At 34.0% G+C, this 22,820-nt stretch overlaps 1 protein-coding gene across 7 annotated transcripts in view; it reads left to right on the forward strand.

Annotated features, from left to right (window-relative positions):
* The window catches only part of LOC132705607 (proton channel OtopLc), a 49,430-nt gene that overhangs the window by 11,973 nt on the left and 14,637 nt on the right, over positions 1 to 22,820 (forward strand). For 4 of the 7 annotated variants that reach the window (XM_060676294.1, XM_060676295.1, XM_060676299.1 and 1 more), the window contains 5 exons: positions 6,786 to 6,962; positions 10,211 to 10,341; positions 17,953 to 18,175; positions 18,236 to 18,409; positions 20,483 to 20,548. In XM_060676294.1, the coding sequence (XP_060532277.1) occupies positions 6,786 to 6,962; positions 10,211 to 10,341; positions 17,953 to 18,175; positions 18,236 to 18,409; positions 20,483 to 20,548 (771 nt within the window). Of the gene's footprint in view, positions 1 to 6,785; positions 6,963 to 10,210; positions 10,342 to 14,422; positions 15,065 to 17,952; positions 18,176 to 18,235; positions 18,410 to 20,482; positions 20,549 to 22,820 lie in introns of those variants that run through there. The other 3 variants (XM_060676296.1, XM_060676297.1, XM_060676298.1) reach the window with 2 other exon arrangements.

Below are 22,820 nucleotides of genomic sequence, written 5' to 3' on the forward strand. Positions count from 1 at the left end.
CATCGGTTTATGCTCTGGATTCGGCTTTTTAGTTTTTCTGTTATGCTGTTGTCTTCTGTTATCGTCACTCCTAAATATTTGAAACTAGTCACTCTTTCTAAATTGTAGTCTCCCATTGTCCTACACGGTCTCTGTTTACCTGTCTGCTGATACACTTATATTTTGTTTTTTCTTCATTTATTCTAAGGCCCATTTTGCTGGCGTTCTTTTCTATTTTTACAAACATTTCTTTCACTCCACAGACCGATCTTTCTATGATATCGATATCATCAGCGTATGCCAGAAGCAAGCGTGGTCCATTTAGTGAAAAAATTTCTAGGTTCCCTTCTGCATCTCTAATGACTTTTTCTAGGGCGATATTGAACAGCAAGGGGGATAGTGCATCTCCCTGTCGTAGGCCGTTGTTTATGTGTTTATGTGGAAATAGTCTGACAATGTTCCTATACGGACTGCACTTTTTGAGCCGCTAACGTACATCTTTATCAGTGCTATGATTTTTTCTGGGATGGAGAGTTCTGACATGGCTTCTCACAAAGCGATCCTCTTCACCCTGTCATATGACTGTCTAAAGTCTATAAATAGATGATGAATGTTAAATTCCCAGCATTTTCTAGCGTATGGAGAAAATTTGATCTGTGCTATCTATTGGGTCTAAAACCACCTATTTTCTGCATATGGAGTCAATCTATGTAAAAGGATATATATATATATATATATATATATATATATATATATATATATATATATATATATATATATATATATATATATATATATATATATATATATATATATATATATATAAAGGATATATATTTTATTTATTTATTTTGTTTTACCACTAAAAGCTACTATTCTTAACGCAGTTGAAGCTAGGAAAACTAGAGATATTTTGAAGAAAAAAAAAATAAATTTCAAATCTTATGTCTTCAAATGAGATATGATTTTTTTAAGATACTTTGTAGAAAAGGCAAGATTTGGAGAAAATAGGACACAATAATTTAAATTAATACTTTGTTACCTAACAATACGTACATCGGAAGTTTGCAAGAGAAATCTGTATAAAATGTGGGGTTATTAAATCTTCATAAATTTGTGTTACACCATACATCCGTTTGCTCCTCGTTGATATTTAGACAAACTGCGACGACGACACTGAATTCAAACAAGTTTTCAACCCCTTTCAAACGAAAAAATCAATATTACAAGAATTAGGTGATTATTAATATATAGATTATTTTGAAAATTGCCAAACGTTGAAACATTTGAATTATATTTCGACAATAAATGCAAATACTGGGGTTGACGTTTTATGAATTTATATTTATTTGTTATTTATATTTTAAAACTCGAGATCAGAAACGGCTGGTACGCCATAATATTGTATACAGGAAAATTGTGTATCATATAGTCGCGATTCATTTCCTTTTTTTAATTCAAAAACTGAAGGGAAGTGAAAACTTTTAACCTTATTTTGAGATTTATTAAAATATCGAAACTTGCGGTTTTTGCGGTTGCTAGAAAAACTTTTAATTTATTTTGGTTTCGACACCAAACTGACACAGTAAACGTTAAAATTTAATTCGAGAAATCATTAAAGTTATAAAATTAAAATAGACCGTTCTAAATGCGCGCCACGTTTGTTTGTAACATTGACCGCATCTAAAGCTATACGCGATATCCAAAAGTGGGTCAATTTTTCGGATAAAATCCTCGGTTTCAGTCAGTCATCCGATATAAAGGGCGTCGAAATATCTCGTAGACAGCGCGGCTCCTGAAAATCTCTGCGCAAAAGCTCCGGAGTCGGCGAAAATCCATCCGGGCGCGGGTCCGTCGACCTATCCGAAGTAGTAGAGTAGGCCGTGCACGGATCACGCACACGTCACCGCCGATGCTGTTTTGTTATTTGTCGCCGTTGCCGCTGTCATTTCCGGTATTTTGTGTTCGAAAATTGTCGATTATACGTTGCTGCTTTATGGCCCTTCCGGTACAACTATGGCCCTTTTACAGTCGCCTCTGCTTCGCTTTTTGAATCTCATTAGAAACATTACGCTGCAGAAGGGCTAGACTATCCTGTTTTGCCTAGTAGCGAATTCATTTTGATAAGAGCATTGGATTTTTTTGTGAAGGAGGGTGCATTTGCCAACGTTTTGACTATGTTGGTCTTCTAATAATAAGGTAAGTTTCTTTTACTGATTTACTGATTTATTTAATGTTCACGTGAAGCATCCAGTATTGTTATTAAAGTACAATTTTTGTGCATTTAATAATGTTTAGTAAATTTAACATACTGCGATCTTGATCAAGATCAATAATACACCCAAGGGCGTGACCCATATTATTATTATTATAAAATTCTAAAATTCGATATTAAACCAGTAAAATATCTATTGCCAGCAAAGCGCGTTAGAAACTGCATGTTTGTGACATGTCAACAGGGTTGATGAAATATTATGATGTCGGTTATTGACGGGCACCGTAATTAATTCATTAGGCAGGCAGTCTTCGGAAACCTGACACTGCTACCAGTTACGGACATGCTAAATTTCGAAAATAATTACCCAATTTTTTTGCATGTCTGTGGGTGTACGAAATATTGAAAATTTGAATTGCCGCGTTGCCTAAAAAACGTATTGGTATCCTAAGGGATGTTGAATAAAATTTGTCATTGTTTTTGTTCCTAAACGTCATTGATTTACTTCTTAGTTCATATAACTATAAATCCTTCGTTATCAATATAACAGGGATGTTTTTTTACAGAATATAAATTTAGCTCAAATTTAAAATAGGACATCGGTGTCGATGGGAACTCGAATAAGATCTTGCTATTATTAAATCTCGATTTTATGTATTACTGCGTTGATATTTCTCAACATAACATCACTATTTCGAAACCTAAGAACCTAATTTGGATCTAGCTATACTGCCAAATAGATTTCAATACTTTTAGTTAGTTTTTGAGACTGCAAAATTTTATCAGCTTTTTCTTCCACCAAGATCTTTTTGAGTATGTCAAAATCTTAATCTGTGTACCTATAATAATGAGACGCTTATCTTCATCTGACTGTTTGCATACCCTGTATACATCTTGTTACAATAAATTAATATAACTATGTTTTATTCTTTTGAATTTGAGAATGCTCTACTAGGTTAATTATGACTCCGTCATTGATTAAGTTAAATAAATGCGGACCGAATTTACATCTTAGTTGTTATTCTTAATTATGATAGTTATGTACTACTCGAGTCCGGTTTTTACCAAATCGTAAAAAAAAATCAGAATTGGAAGAGATATCTAAATCGGAAAGAGAGATATTAGTGGTATTGTCTTAACATATATGGCCGTATTAAATATTGTAACTAATAAAGATAACTGTAATGTAATAATCCAAGAGTTTATGTTACTTTAATACAACTTTAAACTATCAACACCCATAAAATTGCGATATTAGTGACAGAAAGTATTATGTGCCTCACTCAAGGCAAAAGCAAAAGTTGAGAAATGGATCAACACCCGTTCATACCGCAAAAGGCGCAAGAAGAAACAAAGTGTTTTGTGGTTTACTAAATTCAACCAACGGTTTTATTTCGAGCGAAGAGGAATTTTTTCCGCCCGAAGAAGTCGCACAGACCGCAATTTTAAAATTCATCTTCCGTTGTTTCCAACCTCGACAATAATGTCCCGCGTCAGATCTAGAATAAGATTTCATCGGGCGGCTCAGCTAACACGGCAATAAAATTTCCATATGAATGCACTTATTCGGCCAACTTACCAATATATCTTTCGTGTACTTTATTCTTGTCGTCGTTCCCGGACAGATATATTTTAAAGGTTCCGTATTTCATATCCGTAGTATGTGTAAAGTCACGTACGTATTTCAAATCATTGCGGCTCTATAGGCACGACTAAGGCATACCTACCTTTATCCTAGTATTTTTGACACGTTCAATTCTGCATATGAAAGGCTAAAACCGCGGCGACAATATTGACAAAATGGGTCTAAAATTTATTTTCCAATTGCATTTTTAAAATTAACGCCAGACAAAGTTTTACTTTAACTGCTTTGTTCTGAGTGCCGCTCCACCTAGATCCAGAACGTCACCAATACGAAAGTATAGACACAAATTTTAACACTCGAAGGTTTTTTTAGCAACTCGTAATTATTTTTACAAGAGAAATGATAAAATTCAAATTTTATCGTTATATAATGTAAATTAAGTATAGCAAGAGTGTCCAATGGCGTCTTACTTCATGACTTTTCTTACTTTTCCTTTTTCATGTATCAGTATTTTTATATATTTATTCAGTATGGGATATTTTTTAGTTCAGTATAGTTCTTTTAATGTGAGTATTAGATACTTGTTAAGTAATCAATTAGATTCATAATTATTCTGGTGGCAATTGTTTTGTGTTAAAGAAAAACTAATTTTAAAAACGAAACGCCGAAAATAATTACGTATTTTCGAAAAGCTCAAAACAGGTCGTACAAAATATTATAAAAATATGTGCAATCTTAAATAAAGAAAATAATTGTCCTATTTTTCGTAAAAAAAACCTGTAGTGCAGTGGACAATTGAGATACGTGGAGTATCCAAAATGATAATTTTCGGAAACGCTCTGCATTAAAGTTTTGTTTGGGTCATTTTTAAATTTTAATTTGAAAAATATTCATTACAAAAGTAATTATTAAAGAACTATTAAAAGAACAACACACAAAAAAAGATTCGACGTTCTGTATAACAAAAATAAGCAATTAAAAATTGTAAACTTCAAATCCATTTGGAAGCGCGCTGTCATTAATAAAAAACACCGAACGTTTTTCTTTTGTATGGTTATAGAAAATTTAGCCACTAGTTTTTAACCAATACAATATTGTAATCAGCTTGAAATTTTCTAGTTTTCAAAACTCAGATGGTATATCAAATAAAATCCAAATTATTCCACAAAAAAGACAAAAGGGATTTTTTTAAACTATTGGAAACCTAAATTCTGAGGAAGCCATTCCTATGGAGACTGCAATAGGATCTGTGCAAGTTCGAAGGCTAAAGTGACACCTGAACATAATGTTAACAAAAATGACGGCTTTTGTTTTCCGGTAGACGAATAAAAATTTTATCTGGCGTTTTACGGGTTGTACTCAAACACGATGGTACGATTTGTAAACTTATTATTGTCATGTAAAGCACACTAAGCACAAATACAAACCGTCGTTGATTAAATATAAACACACCTTTACACGAGCCAATTATAAACGTAAATAATAATAATCTGAGAATAATACTATAATATGTCGCCGTATCGATCGAAAAGCAGCGGTCTGACGTCACCATCGTTCCCGCGCTTTAAAAAGACTAGCCGGATGTCACAACAAATATTGGGTTTTGAGTGTTGATATTTGGTATGCGTTATTTCTGTACATAAGCAGATGTCTTAAAGAAATTAAAAAAAAATTCAAGTTCCATATTGTGCATGGATTAAGCGCGAAGAAAGTGCTCGTGCCAAATCAATTAGAGTGGCATTGATCAAACTTGTCGCATTATATAATGTTAGGTATTTAATCCGAGCAGAGCTAATAAAATAAATACGTTAAAACGGTAATATAACGTTTCCTCGAAATTCTCAAAGCGAAACCTCATGTATACATATTAACCGTCGCCTTATAAAAGAAACGGACTATTCTGCTGTGAATAATAATAAATCATAATGAGCGAAGGATTCAGTCATTATAATAAACGATTTCCTAGGTCGTTTTAAAGTTCCTACCGTGTGTAATACGAATTCTTAAGGCACCATTACCAGCACTTGCCATAATATTCAGACTTCCGCATGGATCTATTTATGTAGTCGTGCGGTTTAATAAATCGCCTTTGCTAAGTTTGGATTTGTATTGTTTTCAAACACTGCTCGTTTTGTTTTTTCCGTTGTGACTAGAAACAACAAACGTCCGTATTAGACCGGTTTATTTTCGTAAGTGTGTAACCTCACACCTCACGTCTTTTACAACATACGCGTTACTATTATCGTGTTGAATTTAAATAGTCGTAAATAAAACCAATGAAAGTAGCTCCATCCTAAAAGGTAACGAGCATTTCGCTAATATGTCTATATTTCCGGTATTATTTTGGTCGTGCACTTTCCACTATAATATTCAGGCTACGTCACAGTCTGCCAATCAGTTCTAATTATCCATCTTTTTATTATATTTCTATTAATTCGATTTTCGATCTAATGATTTTTAAATAATTTATGCATTTTATGCATACATTTTTCACTTGCAAAAATATACAGTGTGTTCCTTAATAGTGTGCTATTGATAAAGGTGATGAATATTAAGATAGGAACTAAGGAAAGGAACTTCTTAACTTTTGAAAAACGGTTCACAACTCAATTTTTTTTCCAGACCAACTAGATCTTTGTTTTAAAAAATTATTAGTTGTAGAAGAAACTAAACTAACAAACTATGCAAACAAAATAATTACAAGAAATGTCCAATGTAATGTATTTGACCATGTATTTCCAAAGGTAAAGGCATAAGTTGACATGATTTTTTTTTCTTAAAATGTATTGACACACAATTTAACACATCTTGTACTGTAGAAATTAACATGTAGACCACATTTTAGGTTTTTTATTGGCTAATTATTTCTCGTAGGACACTAATATTCACTAAATAATGCCTACAAGTCAACTAGCTACTAGATTTATTGATATACCATACCAACGAAAAGTCAGTCTGATTGTTATATGCATTTTATGAAATCAAAACGGTTATTTTTTTTTTCAGTACAAAATTACCAACATGCAAAGGTGTCCGTACATTCACGAAATGAAGGAACGCCTTTTGGGGGAACAGCTCCCCGGAGATCCCACATCTGACAAGCTGGCGCAGCCGCCACAGCCTTTAAAGATGGACCAACAACAACTTCTTCCTTCGCAACAACCTGTAGCTACTATAGTTAAGGTAAGTTGCCGTGCACGTGATTCTAAATTTCGATTTCGTCAGTATAATGGTAGAACGGTAACTTATAATGGCCCTGTTTGGTAATGCTAAAAAAATCTGTAAAATTTCAACATATTTATAAAGAATATAACATAACATATATATAAAAAATCGAAATATGGAAAAGTTTGGGGTTTTATGTCAGTTTTAAGATTTTACTTTTTACAAAACTTCATGATTCCTCCTGCATTTGTTTTTGCCGAGTCGAAATTGCTGAGGTTTCGCCATCCTGTTCTTGACTGGAACTGGCTCGTATTTTGGTGAAATTGGTGACAGGTGGAGACCCGAGTCGCGGTTAAGATTGTTAGGTTGTTTCAAAGATTCACAAACAAACATTGATTCTCCAACATATTCTCTAGCAAAATATTTAGCTTCCTTATTAAAACCCCTTACAGGGAAAACTGACGGTTTCGTACTTAATTCCTTTCATTTCATTGAACAATTAAAAAGCATTACATTAGATAAACAATATATTCTAGTTAGTTAGTTTCGACGTAGAATCCCTCTTTACCAAACTTCCTATTCCTTAAACTCTCGACATCATTTCAGATATATTAAAATTCGAGAACCTGCAACCAAACCAATTGAAAAATGCTCATCGGGAACATATTTTTCTTATAATGGTCAAATTTTTGAACAAACGCCGGGAACAGCTATGGGTTCTCCACTATCACCAGTCATCTCGACACCTTTCATCTAAAACCAAAATTATGGAAACGCTACGTCGATGATACTTTTGTTATTTGGCCTCATGGTCAAGAAACCCTAGTAGATTTTCTTAGACATTTACGCTCGATACACCCTAACATACGTTTTACCATTGAGTTGGAAGCTAATAATAACCTGCCATTCTTAGATATTTTAATCAATAAAAAAACAGACCTAACATGGTGTTTACAGAAAACCTACGCACACAGACCGATACCTTAATGCATGGTCACATCACCATCCGGTCCAAAAATCATCGGTTATCAACTCTCTTGTTTACAGAGTCGTAAAACTATCTCAGCCCAAGTCACTGAATACAGAATTAAAGCACCTTACCTCTGCTTTTCTCTCTGATAATTTCCTCATTAAAGATATTAAGCGTTCCATCAAAAAATATACTTCACCACAACCTTCCAATAGCAATGAGGCCGAAAGCAATGTTACACTTGCCACTGCGGTCCTTCCTTTCATTCAAAACATCACTGACTACATATCAAAAGTTCTAAAGAAGTATAACGTCAAAACCAGATTTACCATTTGAGATCAGGGGTTTACAGCATTCCATGCATATGTGGCAAAGAATACATTCGAGAGACCGGACGAAAAATATCAACTAGGCTAAAAGAACACGAAAGTGCCTTACGATTAAGACAAATAAACTCATCAGCTGTTGCCGAACACACTCATGAAACCGGACATAAAATTTTATTCGATAAAACTAAAATTCTTGCATGTAATCAGCTCTCCTACCAACGAACAATCCGAGAGTCTATAGAAATCTATAAACAACCTAATAATTTTAACCGCGACTCAGGTCCCTGTCTGTCACCAATTTGGGAATCAGTCATCCGAGACTCAAACAATATATAAGCAGGTACAGAGTAAAATACGAGCCAGTTTCAGTCAAGCTCTGAAGAAGCCAACAGGATGATTGGCGAAACGTCAGCAATTTCGACGTAGGAGGAATCCAGAAGCTTTGTAAAAAGTATTACAGTAGCCTGTGGAAGTTTCTTTGAAAAATTTGAAGATTTTGTTAGTTGCGCATGTCAATCTAGAATCATTTCTTTTACCGTTTGCAATTGTGATCCTATTACTAGTTTGCACTATGCTAGTGCTGGTGCTAGCCTAGTGCCTTCACTACTTTTTTAAAACTACTTTTCTTTTCTTCACATTTCTTCAGTGAATTATCCACTATAAACATCGAGATTCAATTTTCTAACTGCCGAAATGAAATTTCACTCACCGACAAATTGCTATAATTGACTGTTTAGTCCCCAACAAAAACCAAAAACTCTAAATGAACCGAAAATGAAACAAAGAAAAAATAAAGAAGAATGCTATGTATATATTTGAAAGTTTTTATTGATTAATAATATTGCGAAATTATATTTTGATAACACTATACTTTCTCTACGACTATTAGTTTTGTGACATCTGACCTGAACTTCTGAATTGGCAAACCGCAAAATACGTTTGTCAACTGTGAAAGTCATGTCGCTCATTCGTACTGGTTTGCGAAAAATTTACTCAGAAACTAAAAATTGAAAAGCAGTCGCTCCACTGCGCTCCGCTCGTACCAAATCTGACTCGTGACTAATATGGGATATTTTTTGTTATAATTTTCAATTTTTATAGTTTTCCGACTAAATTTCCTTGAAATTCTTTGGGAATTCCTGATAATATTAACACGAAAAGTAATTTTTTCTACTCCCGTCTGTAAAATACCTAATTACCCACCGATCTAGCGTGCGGGATGCGTCATTTTACCACGTCAGTTTCGTTTCCCATGAATCCGAGCCACTTCGGACATTTCAGGGATTTTACCGCACGGATTTGGGAGCAATCGGATGTTTTCGGAGATTTCCCACGCTTTGGATTTTGACGTTTGTCAATTCTGACGGTCAGGTCAGTGAATGTATTCGTGTTGTTTTGGGAAAATGGACCCAAAAACTAACGGTCGTAGAAAAAGTATAGTATGCAACACGTTTGGTAAACTGTTTAACTCACTCGTTTATTAAAAACTCGCTCCGCTCGTGTCAAATAAACTCGTGAGTCAAATGCCGTTTACCGCACTTGTTGCATAATATACTATTGAAACATCTATAGCGAAATCGAAAACCGTAAGATCTTCTTAAATCTCAAATTGTTCCCTCGAGAATTTCTCACTATTCTAGACGTAACACATTGTCTACTTTCAATATAATGGTGAATAATACTTTTTATGTACACCCCAGATTAAAAGACATACAATATTGTCATGAAACACTTTCTATTCTGTGGAAACTGTAAATAAGTCTTGATAAACTTTCGCTCCTAGGGTCGCTGCTATTATTCAATTTAGCGTTTTTATTTAAAGGAAGAAAACATTCAGTAGGTATCATTAAATCTTTGATATTAGATTGATTATTCCGAAATTCGTATCTCCTCGAAAATTCTTAAATTAAAATGTTAAATTTAGTTTTCTTGGGTGATAGTTGATCATGGAATGTTTTGGTTTACAGTTAAATCCGGATGGATATGGCTCTCACACATCGCCCACCCATCATAGAGTCGATAGAACGCCCCTGATGCCAAAACAACCTGAAGACGATTTTCAACATTACTATACCAAAACCTTTCCGAAAAATGCCAAGTAAGTAACTTCAGATTATTAAAATTTGTAATTCTCACACACATTCAACCAAGTAAAAATGCTTTCAGTTTAATTTGTTTTATCATTAGAAATAGCATCGCACACGTGTCTTGGCCATATATCTTGAATTTTATAGTATATAAAAACATAGATTCCTAGTACCCTCTTCATCGAACCCAGCCTTGTTTGGTAAAAATTTTGAACACAAAAAGATTCATACAATTTTTCTAAAAATTTAAAAATACTTATATTATTTAATTACATTTTTGTTTTAAATTAATTTATTTTTCATTAAAGCAGCAATGAAACATTCATATATACGATTTTGTAATAAATATTAATTAAACGCTGATCTGAAAATTGATCGATTCCAGAAACCGCTACAAATTGAGGAACGAAATACTATGAAATATTTATGAATTTATGAAATTCAAATGCCCGCGCCAGGAAATTTCAATCGCGCCTCATGTTAATCAAATATGTCGATAAATTGATTGCTCTTCGTCTTGTAAAGCGTTTTCATAAAATTAGTTCCCGTTCTAATTTTCTCTATCTACAGATTATTTTCAACTTTAGGTCGACTGAAAACATTTTCGTAAGCGAAAAATGAATTTTTAAATCTAGATAAACTACTACTACCTCTAAGGTAAAGTCTGTTCATAGATATAAGAAAGTGACTAACTGATACGAATTAAGGAAAGACCCGGCCAAGCTGTAAGAATGAAATATGGCCGAACAAGTCCGTACTTTGCTTAGAATTTAATTATTAGGGGTTTTGTTATTAAGATACTAAACAATATTTATTTATTCATTTATTTATGTTTAAATTTAAAATAAAATTACAAATTATTTTTATTACCTACTTAAATTACTTAAAATTATTTACATAATATATCAGTACCACTATCGCTATTATCGCCTGTTCTAATTATTATTTGTTCTATATTATTTATAATATCGATATACGATTGTTCTGCTTTTTCTATATGTTTAACAGAATTTGCCCAACTTTGTGGAGGGATGTTCGGTTTCTATAAGTTTGAGGACATTGGAGTTGACACGGGGAAAAACATTGTTACGACGAATGGCAGATTTCAGTTGGTGCCAAACATGTCCGATGGGATTAAATATACAGTAGTAAGGTGGAAACCATAATTATCACAGACGTATTCCTTTTATAGGTTCAAGCTTTGTAGAACTTCAATTAATTGCTTTTGCGTCGCATGAGGAAGGGATTTTAGTCAACTGTCTACTGTGATAACTTGCATTGTCCATGACAATTACGCTATTAGGAGGATTGTTTGGAACTAGTTTGTTTTTAAACCAACTTTCAAATAAATCAGCGGTGGTGTCTTCATGGTAATCCAGAGAAGAACAGAGAAAATTCATTTGGAATCTTTAGAGCCAGCATACGAAATAGTTATTCTTTTACCTCTTTTTGATGGCGCGTTTGTTTTACACTTGTCAGTTGAGTCAACCCAACCCTTTTCCGGGGTATCATAAGTGTCGAACCAGGTTTCATATAAGTAAATAATTGGCCTTTGTTGTTCTCTGTAAATCCTAATTTTTTCTAGATAGTCCAGTCGCCATTTCCGAATTCTAAAAGATTCCATTATAACTTGCCTTTTGTCAATTTTTTTAAATCTAAAACCCATGTATTATATCTTGATCCCTTTCATCTACACTCGACAAAATGTCAGCACAGTTTCTTTTCTTCCTCGCTGAAATGGGATTATCATAATTTTCCATACAGTTGATGTTGGAATTTTCGTCAATGTGGCCATTTCTTCTAAAGATGCTTGCTTGCTGGCACCACGTTTAACGAGAGTCAAATAAACATTGTTTATAACTTCCTGAGTCTCAATAGAATAGTGTTTTTTACATTTAGGCTTAAGCATCTCCTGAGATACACTAGATTCGCACACGATTCAACACACGCTGTATTACACACGAAATAAGAATGATTATTAATAAACGTAAACTAAGTAGTATACCAAACCAAACAAAATAAAAGTATAAAATTATTTTCTATTACGAACCACAATTTTACCTGAATTTAAATTCTGAAACTTTAGGTAATAATCTTGTTGCATTGTATGTTAATGTCCACCCTTGGATAATCCCATTCAAAAGAAATTGGTAACTTTCTTAGATCTATGAACAGTACAGTTAGAACCACAAAATTAACTTGATCTGTATTTTGGGTATTAGGTACTCAGTGAAAGGCAATCAATCCATCGCAAATGTTATTTACTTTTAAGATATGTATAGAAAATATTAAATTAACATATTTTGAAAGTTTACTTGGCGTGGGTATGTGCCAATATTACATTTTTGAAATAATCAGGAAAAACTGTTTAAATTTACTATAATATAATTTGTAATGTTTGTAATAATTAGGCAAATGTAGGTTACTCAATTATAACGATAGACATATATTGCTTTTCTGAGGACATGCGGCGGGGCACGTACGACAATTCTAACACAAAATGTTAATATATCAAAAAATGGCACATACACCTTTTGACATTTACACTCTTCAATTGTTTTTTGCATGAAATTATTTTTTAAATGACAGAAAAATATTTTTTTTTCTGAATTTGCAAAGAATTAAACCGACGTGAAAATAGTATATAAAGCAACAAATGTGGTAAACGGAACTTGAGTTACGAGTTTATTTGGTTAGTTTAATAAACGAGGGACTTAAAAGGTTTACCAAATGTGTTGCATACTATAGTTTTTGATTACCATTTTTGCAAAATAACGTGAATACATTCACCGACATGACGGTCAGAATTGGCAAACGTCAAAATTCAAACCGTTTGAAATGTCGCCGAAAACATTCCTATTGATAAGTTTTATAGTTGGTACTAGTACCTAAAATGTTTTTTATTTGTTTTAATTATAACAATAAATAATGTTTGTACGATTTTCTGCAAATAAATAATCACCCAAATCGTACTGAGACCGTAGCCGCGAGTAGGTGGGTTCCCCTATCTTTTCACAAAATGTAATATTTTTGAATAATATCTAATTTTTCAAAAAAAAAACTTCAACAGGTTACTGTACTGTTACTTTTGACAAAACTTCTGGATTCCTCCTGCGTCGGTTTTTGCTGAGTCATCCATCCGGCCCAAAAACCATCGGTTATCAACTCTCTTTGTTTACAGAGTCGTAAAACTCTCTCAGCCCGAGTCACTGAAAACAGAATTAAAGCAACTTACCTCTGCTTTTCTCGCTGATAATTTCCTTATTAAAGATATTAAGCGTTCCATCAAAAAATATACTTCACCACAACCTTCCAATAGCAATGAGGCCGAAAGCAATCCTACACTTGCCACTGTGGTCCTTCCTTACATTCAAAACATCGCTAACCACATATCAAAAGTTCTAAAAAAGTATAACGTCAAAACCAGATTTACCACTTGTCCAAAAATCTCTCAACCTCTTCAGTCCGTCAAAGACAAAATTCCATTTGAGGTGCCAGGAGTTTACAGCATTCCATGCATATGCGGCAAAGAATACATTGGAGAGAGTGGACGAAAAATATCAACTAGGCTCAAAGAACACGAAAGTGCCTTACGATAAAATTTTATTCGATAAAACTAAAATTCTTGCATGTAATCAGCTCTCCTACCAACGAAAAATCCGAGACTCAGGTCTCTGCCTGTCACCAATTTGGGAATCAGTCATCCGAAACGGTGTTTATACCCCTCATTAGCGACCCCCTCAAACAATATATAAGCAGATACAGAGTAAAATACGAGCCAGTTTCAGTCAAACTCTGAAGAAGCCAAAAGGATGTTTGGCGCAACGTCAGCAATTTCGACTCAGCAAAAACCGACGCAGGAGGAATCCAGAAGTTTTGTAAAAAGGAATTAGTAATACTTTCTCTGATAGAAATATGATTACTTGGTGGATGAATCACCATTGACGGAATACTGAAAAACGTCGCTTTTGTGTTGAGATTGCACAATAAGTTGACGCTTAACAATCGTAATACCATTTAACGCTGCCCAGAGTATTACTGAAGGTATATTCCCATAAAGCGCTTCGTAGTACAAAGAGAATCCGGAAACGAGTAGATTGTTTTGAGATTCGGGTGAGGTCACATGGGGGGTCACTAGGTCGAAATCCCGGGATCCGAGCCAATAGACAGCCAATCGCAGGCGCTCAAACGCCCTCACGTGACTGCAGCATCCCTTCTTCCTGCTCCTGCACCCCGTTTTCGGGAGATCCAGCCGCCCGCCATTCGACACGGTCGTCCTCCGTTTTATACTCCCAATTTCCGGAAAATTTTCGGCCGTTTTACTGTCGGTTATTCGCGCGAAAGTGCAATTTCGCGATAATTCGTAGGGAAACCGCCACGCGACGGGTTTTTTTATGTGAAAAGCGCCGAGAGAAAATCAATTCCTCACCCACATTCGCATACAACGAGCTGTGTAATAACGAACTGGGACAGACGATATGATAACACCCATAACCAACGAAGTAGTTTGCCGAACGATTTAGGTTACACGGAGGGTCGGCGTTACTGTAGTTTTGAAAAAATGATAAGTTCCGAGATGAAAGTAGCGACCGTCGAGGTGGAGTCCGAAAACAACATGGCGACGCTTCCAGTTTCGCGCGCTCATCACCACGGAGATAGCGAGAAGAGCGTAGCCGAGGCTACGGGTAGTAAAGAGCTTGAGCTCAAGTTCGTGCAGGATAAAGCGGATAAAAGGTATACGTGGTTTGGCAACAACTTAAGCGAAAATATTCGAAACACTTTTGCGCAAAACAAAAAGGTCATTAACTCGACCTGGTACTTTCCTGACGCCATGATGATGAATGGTGAATTTGTTTATAAAAGAATCATTCGCCATCAAAACTCTAGTGTACACCAAATTTATTTGTTCATTCCGCGAACCACGCGAACAGTCGATTGTTTCTTTTATATGCGATTTTCGTGGCATAAACTCGGATCATGTTTTGTATATATTTTGTAAATGTAGGTGCCAAAAAAGTTATTATTACGTTATTACAAGCAAACTCAATTTACCTCTCTAGCATTAGATAATCGACTTCAAGTGGATACTTTATTCACTTCACGAAAGCTTTCTATAGGGTTGACCATGACATTTTTCACCACATACTTGTGGAGATGGAGTTTTATGCAAATCTAGTATTATTCTTAAGTCGTACTTGACAGAGAGAGTTCAGTACGTCGAGCTGAGAGGACATAAGTCGTACGAGTTCATCGCCAGGGCCCCGCAAGGGAGTAACCTTGCCCCCCCTCATATTTTCCGTTTTTATTAATGATATAATTCCTGGCATATCGAGTAACTTATTACTATTTGCTGATGATATGAAAATATTTAGAGGTATCTGTAATCAAGGATCTTTAAATTAAGGACTCTTGGTGTAAACTCAACCGATTGCCATTGAATATTGACAAATGTTTTTATGTTAGTTTTTCGAACAGGGTTGGTGGCATTGGTTTTGATTATTTTCTTGACAATATAAAATTGAAACGAATAGATGGCTTCAAAGATTTGGGCGTCTTATTTGGCACTGAGCTAATCATATCAATCAAACTTGGAACAGTGCGTTGAAAATTCATTCATGGTTCGGAATGCTGGTGAGTTTACGAGCGATCGGGTATATAGGGCACTCTACGTTGGTTACGTTACATCTAAGCTGGAATATTGGGTCATTATATGGCAGCTTATTTTCAATAAATATATTATTCAATTAGAAAATGGTCCAAGGAAATTTTTAAAATATCTAGCTTTTAAATGTGATGGTGTATTTCCACAGAGATGTTTTGATCATAATGTTCTCTTAAAGTAATGCGAAATTAATTAATCGTAGGAACTGTGCGTCACTTCAATTGTTATTTAAAATATGTAGATCTCTTATAGACTGCTCTGAATTGTTATCGCAGATCGGTTTTTACGTTCCTTCGCAGGCAGTGAGAACATCTCCAATATTCCACCTTTCAACTCCCTCCACAAACTTCTTGGTCAGAGGTCCACTCTTTAAAGCAATGGACATTTTTAATTGTATTTGCAGTGAACACCGGCTCAGTTTACTTTGGCATTAAAAGATTTTTACGGTTCAGGTGATTATTGTAGATTCGGTTTTGAGTTTTGTTTATATAAATATAAAGTTCTTTATATGGTTGTTTTTGGTTTTGTTGGTTTTTACTATGTTGTTTATTTGACCCTTAACTATACTTAGCGAATTACTTTTATTGTCATTGGATATTATATCTGTTAGACAATAAAGCTTATTCTTATTATTATTATTAGTATAATATTACATTGGAAAATCATTTTGACTTACCAAAATCTTCGATACATCCATACGTTTTGCTTATAAACTATATTATTTCATTTTAAATGGTTACATTCGTAAAAAATCCATACAAAAGTCAGTCCCTAAATCATGGATAATGCCAATAAGTTAATATGTCTTAACATTTGGACAAAATCACAACGTAAAACTATTAAATATAATTATTTTTAGGTAAGTATTCCGTATCTAGTTTAAAACTCGTAATGACATTAACTTGGGACAGATCAACTACATTCTCCAGACAAAGGACCCAGCTATAACCGCATTTCACATTAAGCTTTTTAATTAACCATGTGCGGTTTTGTGACATAAAACAGATATGGCGCTCGTTTAAAATATACCACTTATATTATAGTGCGATTGAATGTCTCAATTTTAAATAAAAACGAGTTTTAATAAGAGAACAGTGACCTTTACTTTAAGAACGCACAATGAGATTGGAACATCACTCTTGCTGAGGTTGATATGAAATAACATTATTGTCGCTATAGAAATTCACTCAGAAATAAAAATTTAGAAGCTGGTACGTTTTAAATATCTAATCAAAGGAGGGGGTATTTTCTCAAGAAACTTATTAATGACGAAGCTTTCCAACGAAAGCCTCTAAACTAAAAAAACTAAAAGGAAGGAGTGGTCAAACAAGCTCACTCAATATTGTTGATAGAAATTTTTTGAAAACCTGCTGAGAAAAATTACGTAACAGGTAATTTAATTCAATTAGTCTATACAATTTTGTTTTTCGGGAGGTGTAAGGCATAAAATGCATTGTGAATACTCTTCAAATTCAGTAAACGCATCTCAGAAAGGTGTAAAAATTCTGAGTAAAGCCGCACATTGTTAATGACCAACTTATAAATTTAGTAAGGAACGGGAGCAGTCACTGCCACGCATTTTACAATATCCAGAGAAATAGTTACAACGATTTCGTCTGTCTTAAACTGACTGTAGATTATTTTTAGATTAGTATTTCATTGCATTTCGGCCGGTAGTTTTCTTGGTTTCGCAATTTCGGTCCAATTTCCGCACATACCGAATCGAATTTTTGATTTTGTTAAAAAATGTTTCCAGAAAATTTGATGAAGTATTTTTGCGTATCAAATGAACCACAGTACGTATAAATCCAGTTGATCGTTGTGAAATTTCGCGAAAAGAATTCCTTTGCAAAACTTTTATTTCTTGGCGGTTATTTTTGAAAGATGATGTTATTTTTAAAATAAAAATTGTCCTTATTCTTCTTTTGTTTAAACAAATGACGTGTTTTTTTTGTTGCAGAACATCACTCTTTATAATAATGAGTTTTGTCTACGCCAAACTACTAGTTGTAGTATGTGTCGCGTATGTCATATCGGATGTAGTCACCCACAATATTCCCCTTTATTATTACGAGGGATTCTTCACTTACTTATACGGCATGAGTATACTCTTCCTCCTCTACGTGTTCTGCTTCTTGCTTCAAGAAAGCGCATGTTGTTCTGGAAATGAAAAGGAAAAAAAGGTAACCGCCACGTCCTATAATACGAATTCCTTTCACTCTGCGTTACTTTTTTTGCTGAAGGTGAAGCCTCCCCCTAAGCAAAAATCGAAAGAGAAAGAAAAAGAGAGGAAGAAAGAAGAGGAGAAGAAGAAGAAGGAGGAGAAGGAAAAGCAGAAAATGGAGGAAAAGCAAAAAAAGCAGAAGGAAAAAGAAAAGGAAAAAGAGAAAGACAAGAAAAGCAAGAAGCAAGAAAAGGTGAGTTGAATTGATGTTTGATTAAACCGCTACACGATTTTGCACGACTTAATGTATACGCTGACAAAGGGAGAAAGAAATGCGTTCTAGCATGTAAAATGCATTTTTACGGGGTGATCATGGTGATATATTGAAAATCATATAATTAATTTTCATTTTGTGGAAATGGAACAACAATTTACGCTAAGCATATTGGCAACAGCAATTTGTTTAAATTTAAATAACTATTATGCTGTTACTGTTGACAGGCGAAAGACTTTTGAAATGTTCATATTTTTCAGATTATGAAGATTTTCAAGAGAATTGCCCAACATAAATTTTGCAGGTTTCATTAGAATACGCTAAAATAATATACCTAATAATTTGGCATAATAAGACATGGTGGACTTACTGGAATCAACTTTCGTCATATCTTGCGGCTAATTTAAATGATTTCATTATTTGACACATTAATAATAAAGAAAACCGTTTTTGAAAGATTATTAAAATTGAATAAAGGATTCGCGTTTTTTTTTCTGTTTATTTAATTACGTGTTTGATAAACGTCATTTTTGTCACGAATTTGATTTAGCACGGTGTTTATAAAGGAGTCACTGTGGAATTTTATCAACGACTATTAGTTTTTGGGTACAAAACAGCACTAATACATTCACTGGATGACATATGATATGACTGTCAGATCTGACAGGCGTCAAAATGCCATGCTCAAAATTTACCGATAACATCCGACCGCAGTTGCGAAAAGACAATACAATACAAATTTACAATACAAATATATACAATACAATACAAATTTCGTAGTACTCTTTATCATAATTCCGCAAAATATTACAAATATCTAGGTATCTGAAATCATAATGACATAAGGGGTGTTCTTCTAATTCTGATATTTATTTAATCTTCATCAAACATTTAAAGATCAAGCATTATTTTAATGTTATAAAAATGGGTAGAGGGCGAAAATACACAGGCAAATATACAAATAATCGGACGGCGAACGCGGTAAATTCAAATTACAACAGTTGACGGTGCCGTCAATGAAGGCGAGCTCATAAAACAATAATGTCCATTGTAATGCGGCATCAACCGTGTAACTGTAATCTGTTTTTATTACCGCTACATTTTTCGCGCTTATTGTTGTCGTCTAGACTGGTTTTCTTCTTCCTTTGTCCGTGAAATGGATACCAGACTATGCAATTGCACAAAGAAACTATCGATGTTAATGGTATAATAATCGTCAACATTAAAGCCTAAATCGCGTATTAAAAAATTGACATTATCTGGTATCCTAAATCAATGATAGTCGATAACGATTCTAATATCTTATAGGATGCTGATGAAGACTATCTATAGCTAGATGGCAAAAGAAAGTATGGAGCTTAGTAAAATTACACAATCGATAGAAAAAGCAATGTTAGTCAGACAATATCGAATCTTCTCTCTATGGATAGTTTTCTCTATAATAAAGAACGAGCGAGTAAAAAGTCTCCATTTCCCCTGATAACTTGATACCTAAAAGAAAAAAAATCGACGTACTTGAACTCTTGAACATCAGTTTATTGATAGTTGTCGACTTATGCCTGATTTGAAGGATATTTCATTTCTCTATTTGATGTTAATTCTTAAAATCGATTCAACAAGTTTAAATTATTATTATTCATCAATAAAAACACATTTATTCCTTTTTTGTTCATATTTTTATCGGCAAAAATTTAATAAAATAACATAAAAGTTAACATCCCATTATTGCGAGCACACAAAATGGAAACATACCAGATATCCTGCGTAGGTATTTATCAATTCCATACCACAATGTATAGACGGTTTAAGGGGGAGACTTTTAACACGCTCCCAGTGCGATAAGTCTCTTTTTCAAAAGATAAATTACCATTACAAATTAATATCGCTGGCTTCGCACAGCGTTGGGATAATCCAACATTAAAAGGGGGATGGATTTTTTCTAATTCTTCCTGTTTTTCGCCCGTTATGTTTTGTTTTTATTTTACATTTCGATTTGTTTTGTTGATTTCCGTTGTTTTTCTTGTATCGTTGAGCGTTGTGTTGTGCGTGTAGAGGGAGAAATTTCCACGTAAGATGCGTGATGTTGTGCAAAGCAGGACGGAATTAAATAACTCGAAGGTGAGCACACACTTAAACCCAACAGAAGAAATTATCGCTGATTGTATTGCTATGACACGAATCTAATATCTTGGTTGAGTTTGTTAGTTCAATTAAATTTATTTTGACTTATGTAATATATTAGCAAAGTCAGCGTTAATTTTGTTTTTTCACTCCTCAAAATCGTTGTAGACTTTTATTATAGCGTAAAAAATATTTCTCGTTTAAATGATTATTCATGCAAACCGTTTAGTGATGCACAATGTTGAATTGGTGAATTGGTGTTAGCAGCACCTGAAATAATATTAAAAAATATTTTCAGTTGGATGACCTTAAATTTTAAATCGGAGACCATGTAAATATTATTCTGTTTATGTAAATATTTTCTTCTAAAAGTTCCTTAACCTTAACACTTCGAGTCCAAGAGTAAGAATAGTCCAATGACACACTTTCGAGAGTGGTTGCGTCAATAATGGATTCTTTATGGCGATAATATGTTTATTCATTAGTTTCATAATAATATCCTTATTGGCAATAGAACATTTTACCAAGTTATAAATTTAATATAAATAAAAACAATGTTGATTGAAAACCAAAATTTTAAAGCTTTAGTGTTAAAACTCTGGACTCTAGTCATTAAAGGATAGAACATTAGGTCGACCTCTTATGTCTGGTTTGCCTTGTCATTATATAATAATATAATAAAGTTTATGGGTTTTATACAATAACAATAAGTAATAAAACCGTTAAAGGTTTATTGAGGTAGGGCCCGTCAAAAGATGACACGATCTACTTTGGGATACACTATACACTATAAACCTATAAGTTGACTTTTAATGCACGGTATTGTGTGAATAACCATAAATAGATTTAAGACTAAAGTCATGATCACGGAAATATTATTGACGCAATCCTGTAGGGCTGATTAAGTTTGTATTGATTAGGAACTTCCTTGGAGTTGTTGATAAATGGGTGGAGTAGCAGAACTCTTGAATGCTTTAGATCGCAGTATTAGATACCATGAATACTAGCAAAATCGAGCTTGTCAAAATAGCGCCAGAGGAAATATCGTTTTTTTCTAAATTGCATATCGATTAAAACAACATCGAAGATGGTAGTATATTTTTTTGGATTGACAACAAATATATTGTATTATTTATTATTAAATTATCAAAATTATGAAATTAAATGAAATTAAATTTATAATCGTTTCTTGAGCCTTGAGGCGACTTAGAAACTTCAACGGAAATGATGCATTTGTCAAATTAATAAGGTCACATTCTTCGTCGAGGAAGCCGTTTTTGTTTCGTAACTTTTGGGAATTTGCTTTATTTGTTCCTCAGTACTTAGAATGTGGCCTGCTTGCTAAACATAATCATATAAAACAAAGAGTAATTGTGAACCTACAAGGCTATTTTTTTTGAGTTAGAACTAAAATCTCAGTTAACATTTTCCTATGATCGAAATTTAAGATTACGAATTTTACTTTTCGAAAATACCAACATCTGCGGGCAGGCGTGGATCGCTAGGCGCTATTTTGAATGAGTACATTTTGTAAGGTGTGATGTTTTAAACAAACATTGTTTTAAAGAGGGGTGTTTTAAGTAGGCGCTTTCTGATGCGTGCTAGTTTTTTGTGAAGAAGTATTATAGTTTTCTCTAAGACTATTATTTAGATTTTGGCAATTTCACAGGCACAACCGCTATTTCTCCTTTTGTTGACCATTTGTTTAATCACCTAACATTATTTTTTTCGAAAATGACTGGTTCAGATTGTCTTGTTTGTTGTTCGTGAAACATGTACCCATTGCTGTCATGGTCATAGTTATTAATAGTAATGTCGCGATACTTATGATTCCAATGGGATTCCGTTCCATTTTATATTTTTTCGTATCAAGCAACTTATATATCAATATCAAGGAAAAAAAGAAAACAAGGGGTCTTCCTCTGCGTTCTTTTTTGGCAGTAACAGTAACCCTTCTCCGACCTTTACTCACAACACACTTTGAAAATGTGATCTATTCTCAGGACGATCAGTTTCTCTCCCGCATGGACCACATCGGTCGGCTTGAGTGATACATACAATTGCATAGCGCCAGCATAGAGATAACCCCGGAGTGCTTGGGATGTGAAGTCAATTGTGATGTGTATAAACCAAATAGTAAAGTATGAAGCTTTGGAGCACACTACAGGGCAAAGGAGCTGGGGGAAGATAGATAGATACCTTTCAGTTTTGATGTTCCTGCTAAGTATGATTGACTTAATACTTAAGATGAGATAAGATTGAGGCGATT

This window comes from Cylas formicarius, unplaced genomic scaffold, assembly GCF_029955315.1.
Source record: "Cylas formicarius isolate icCylForm1 unplaced genomic scaffold, icCylForm1.1 PGA_scaffold_7__23_contigs__length_41026272, whole genome shotgun sequence".
Lineage (NCBI taxonomy): Eukaryota > Metazoa > Arthropoda > Insecta > Coleoptera > Brentidae > Cylas > Cylas formicarius.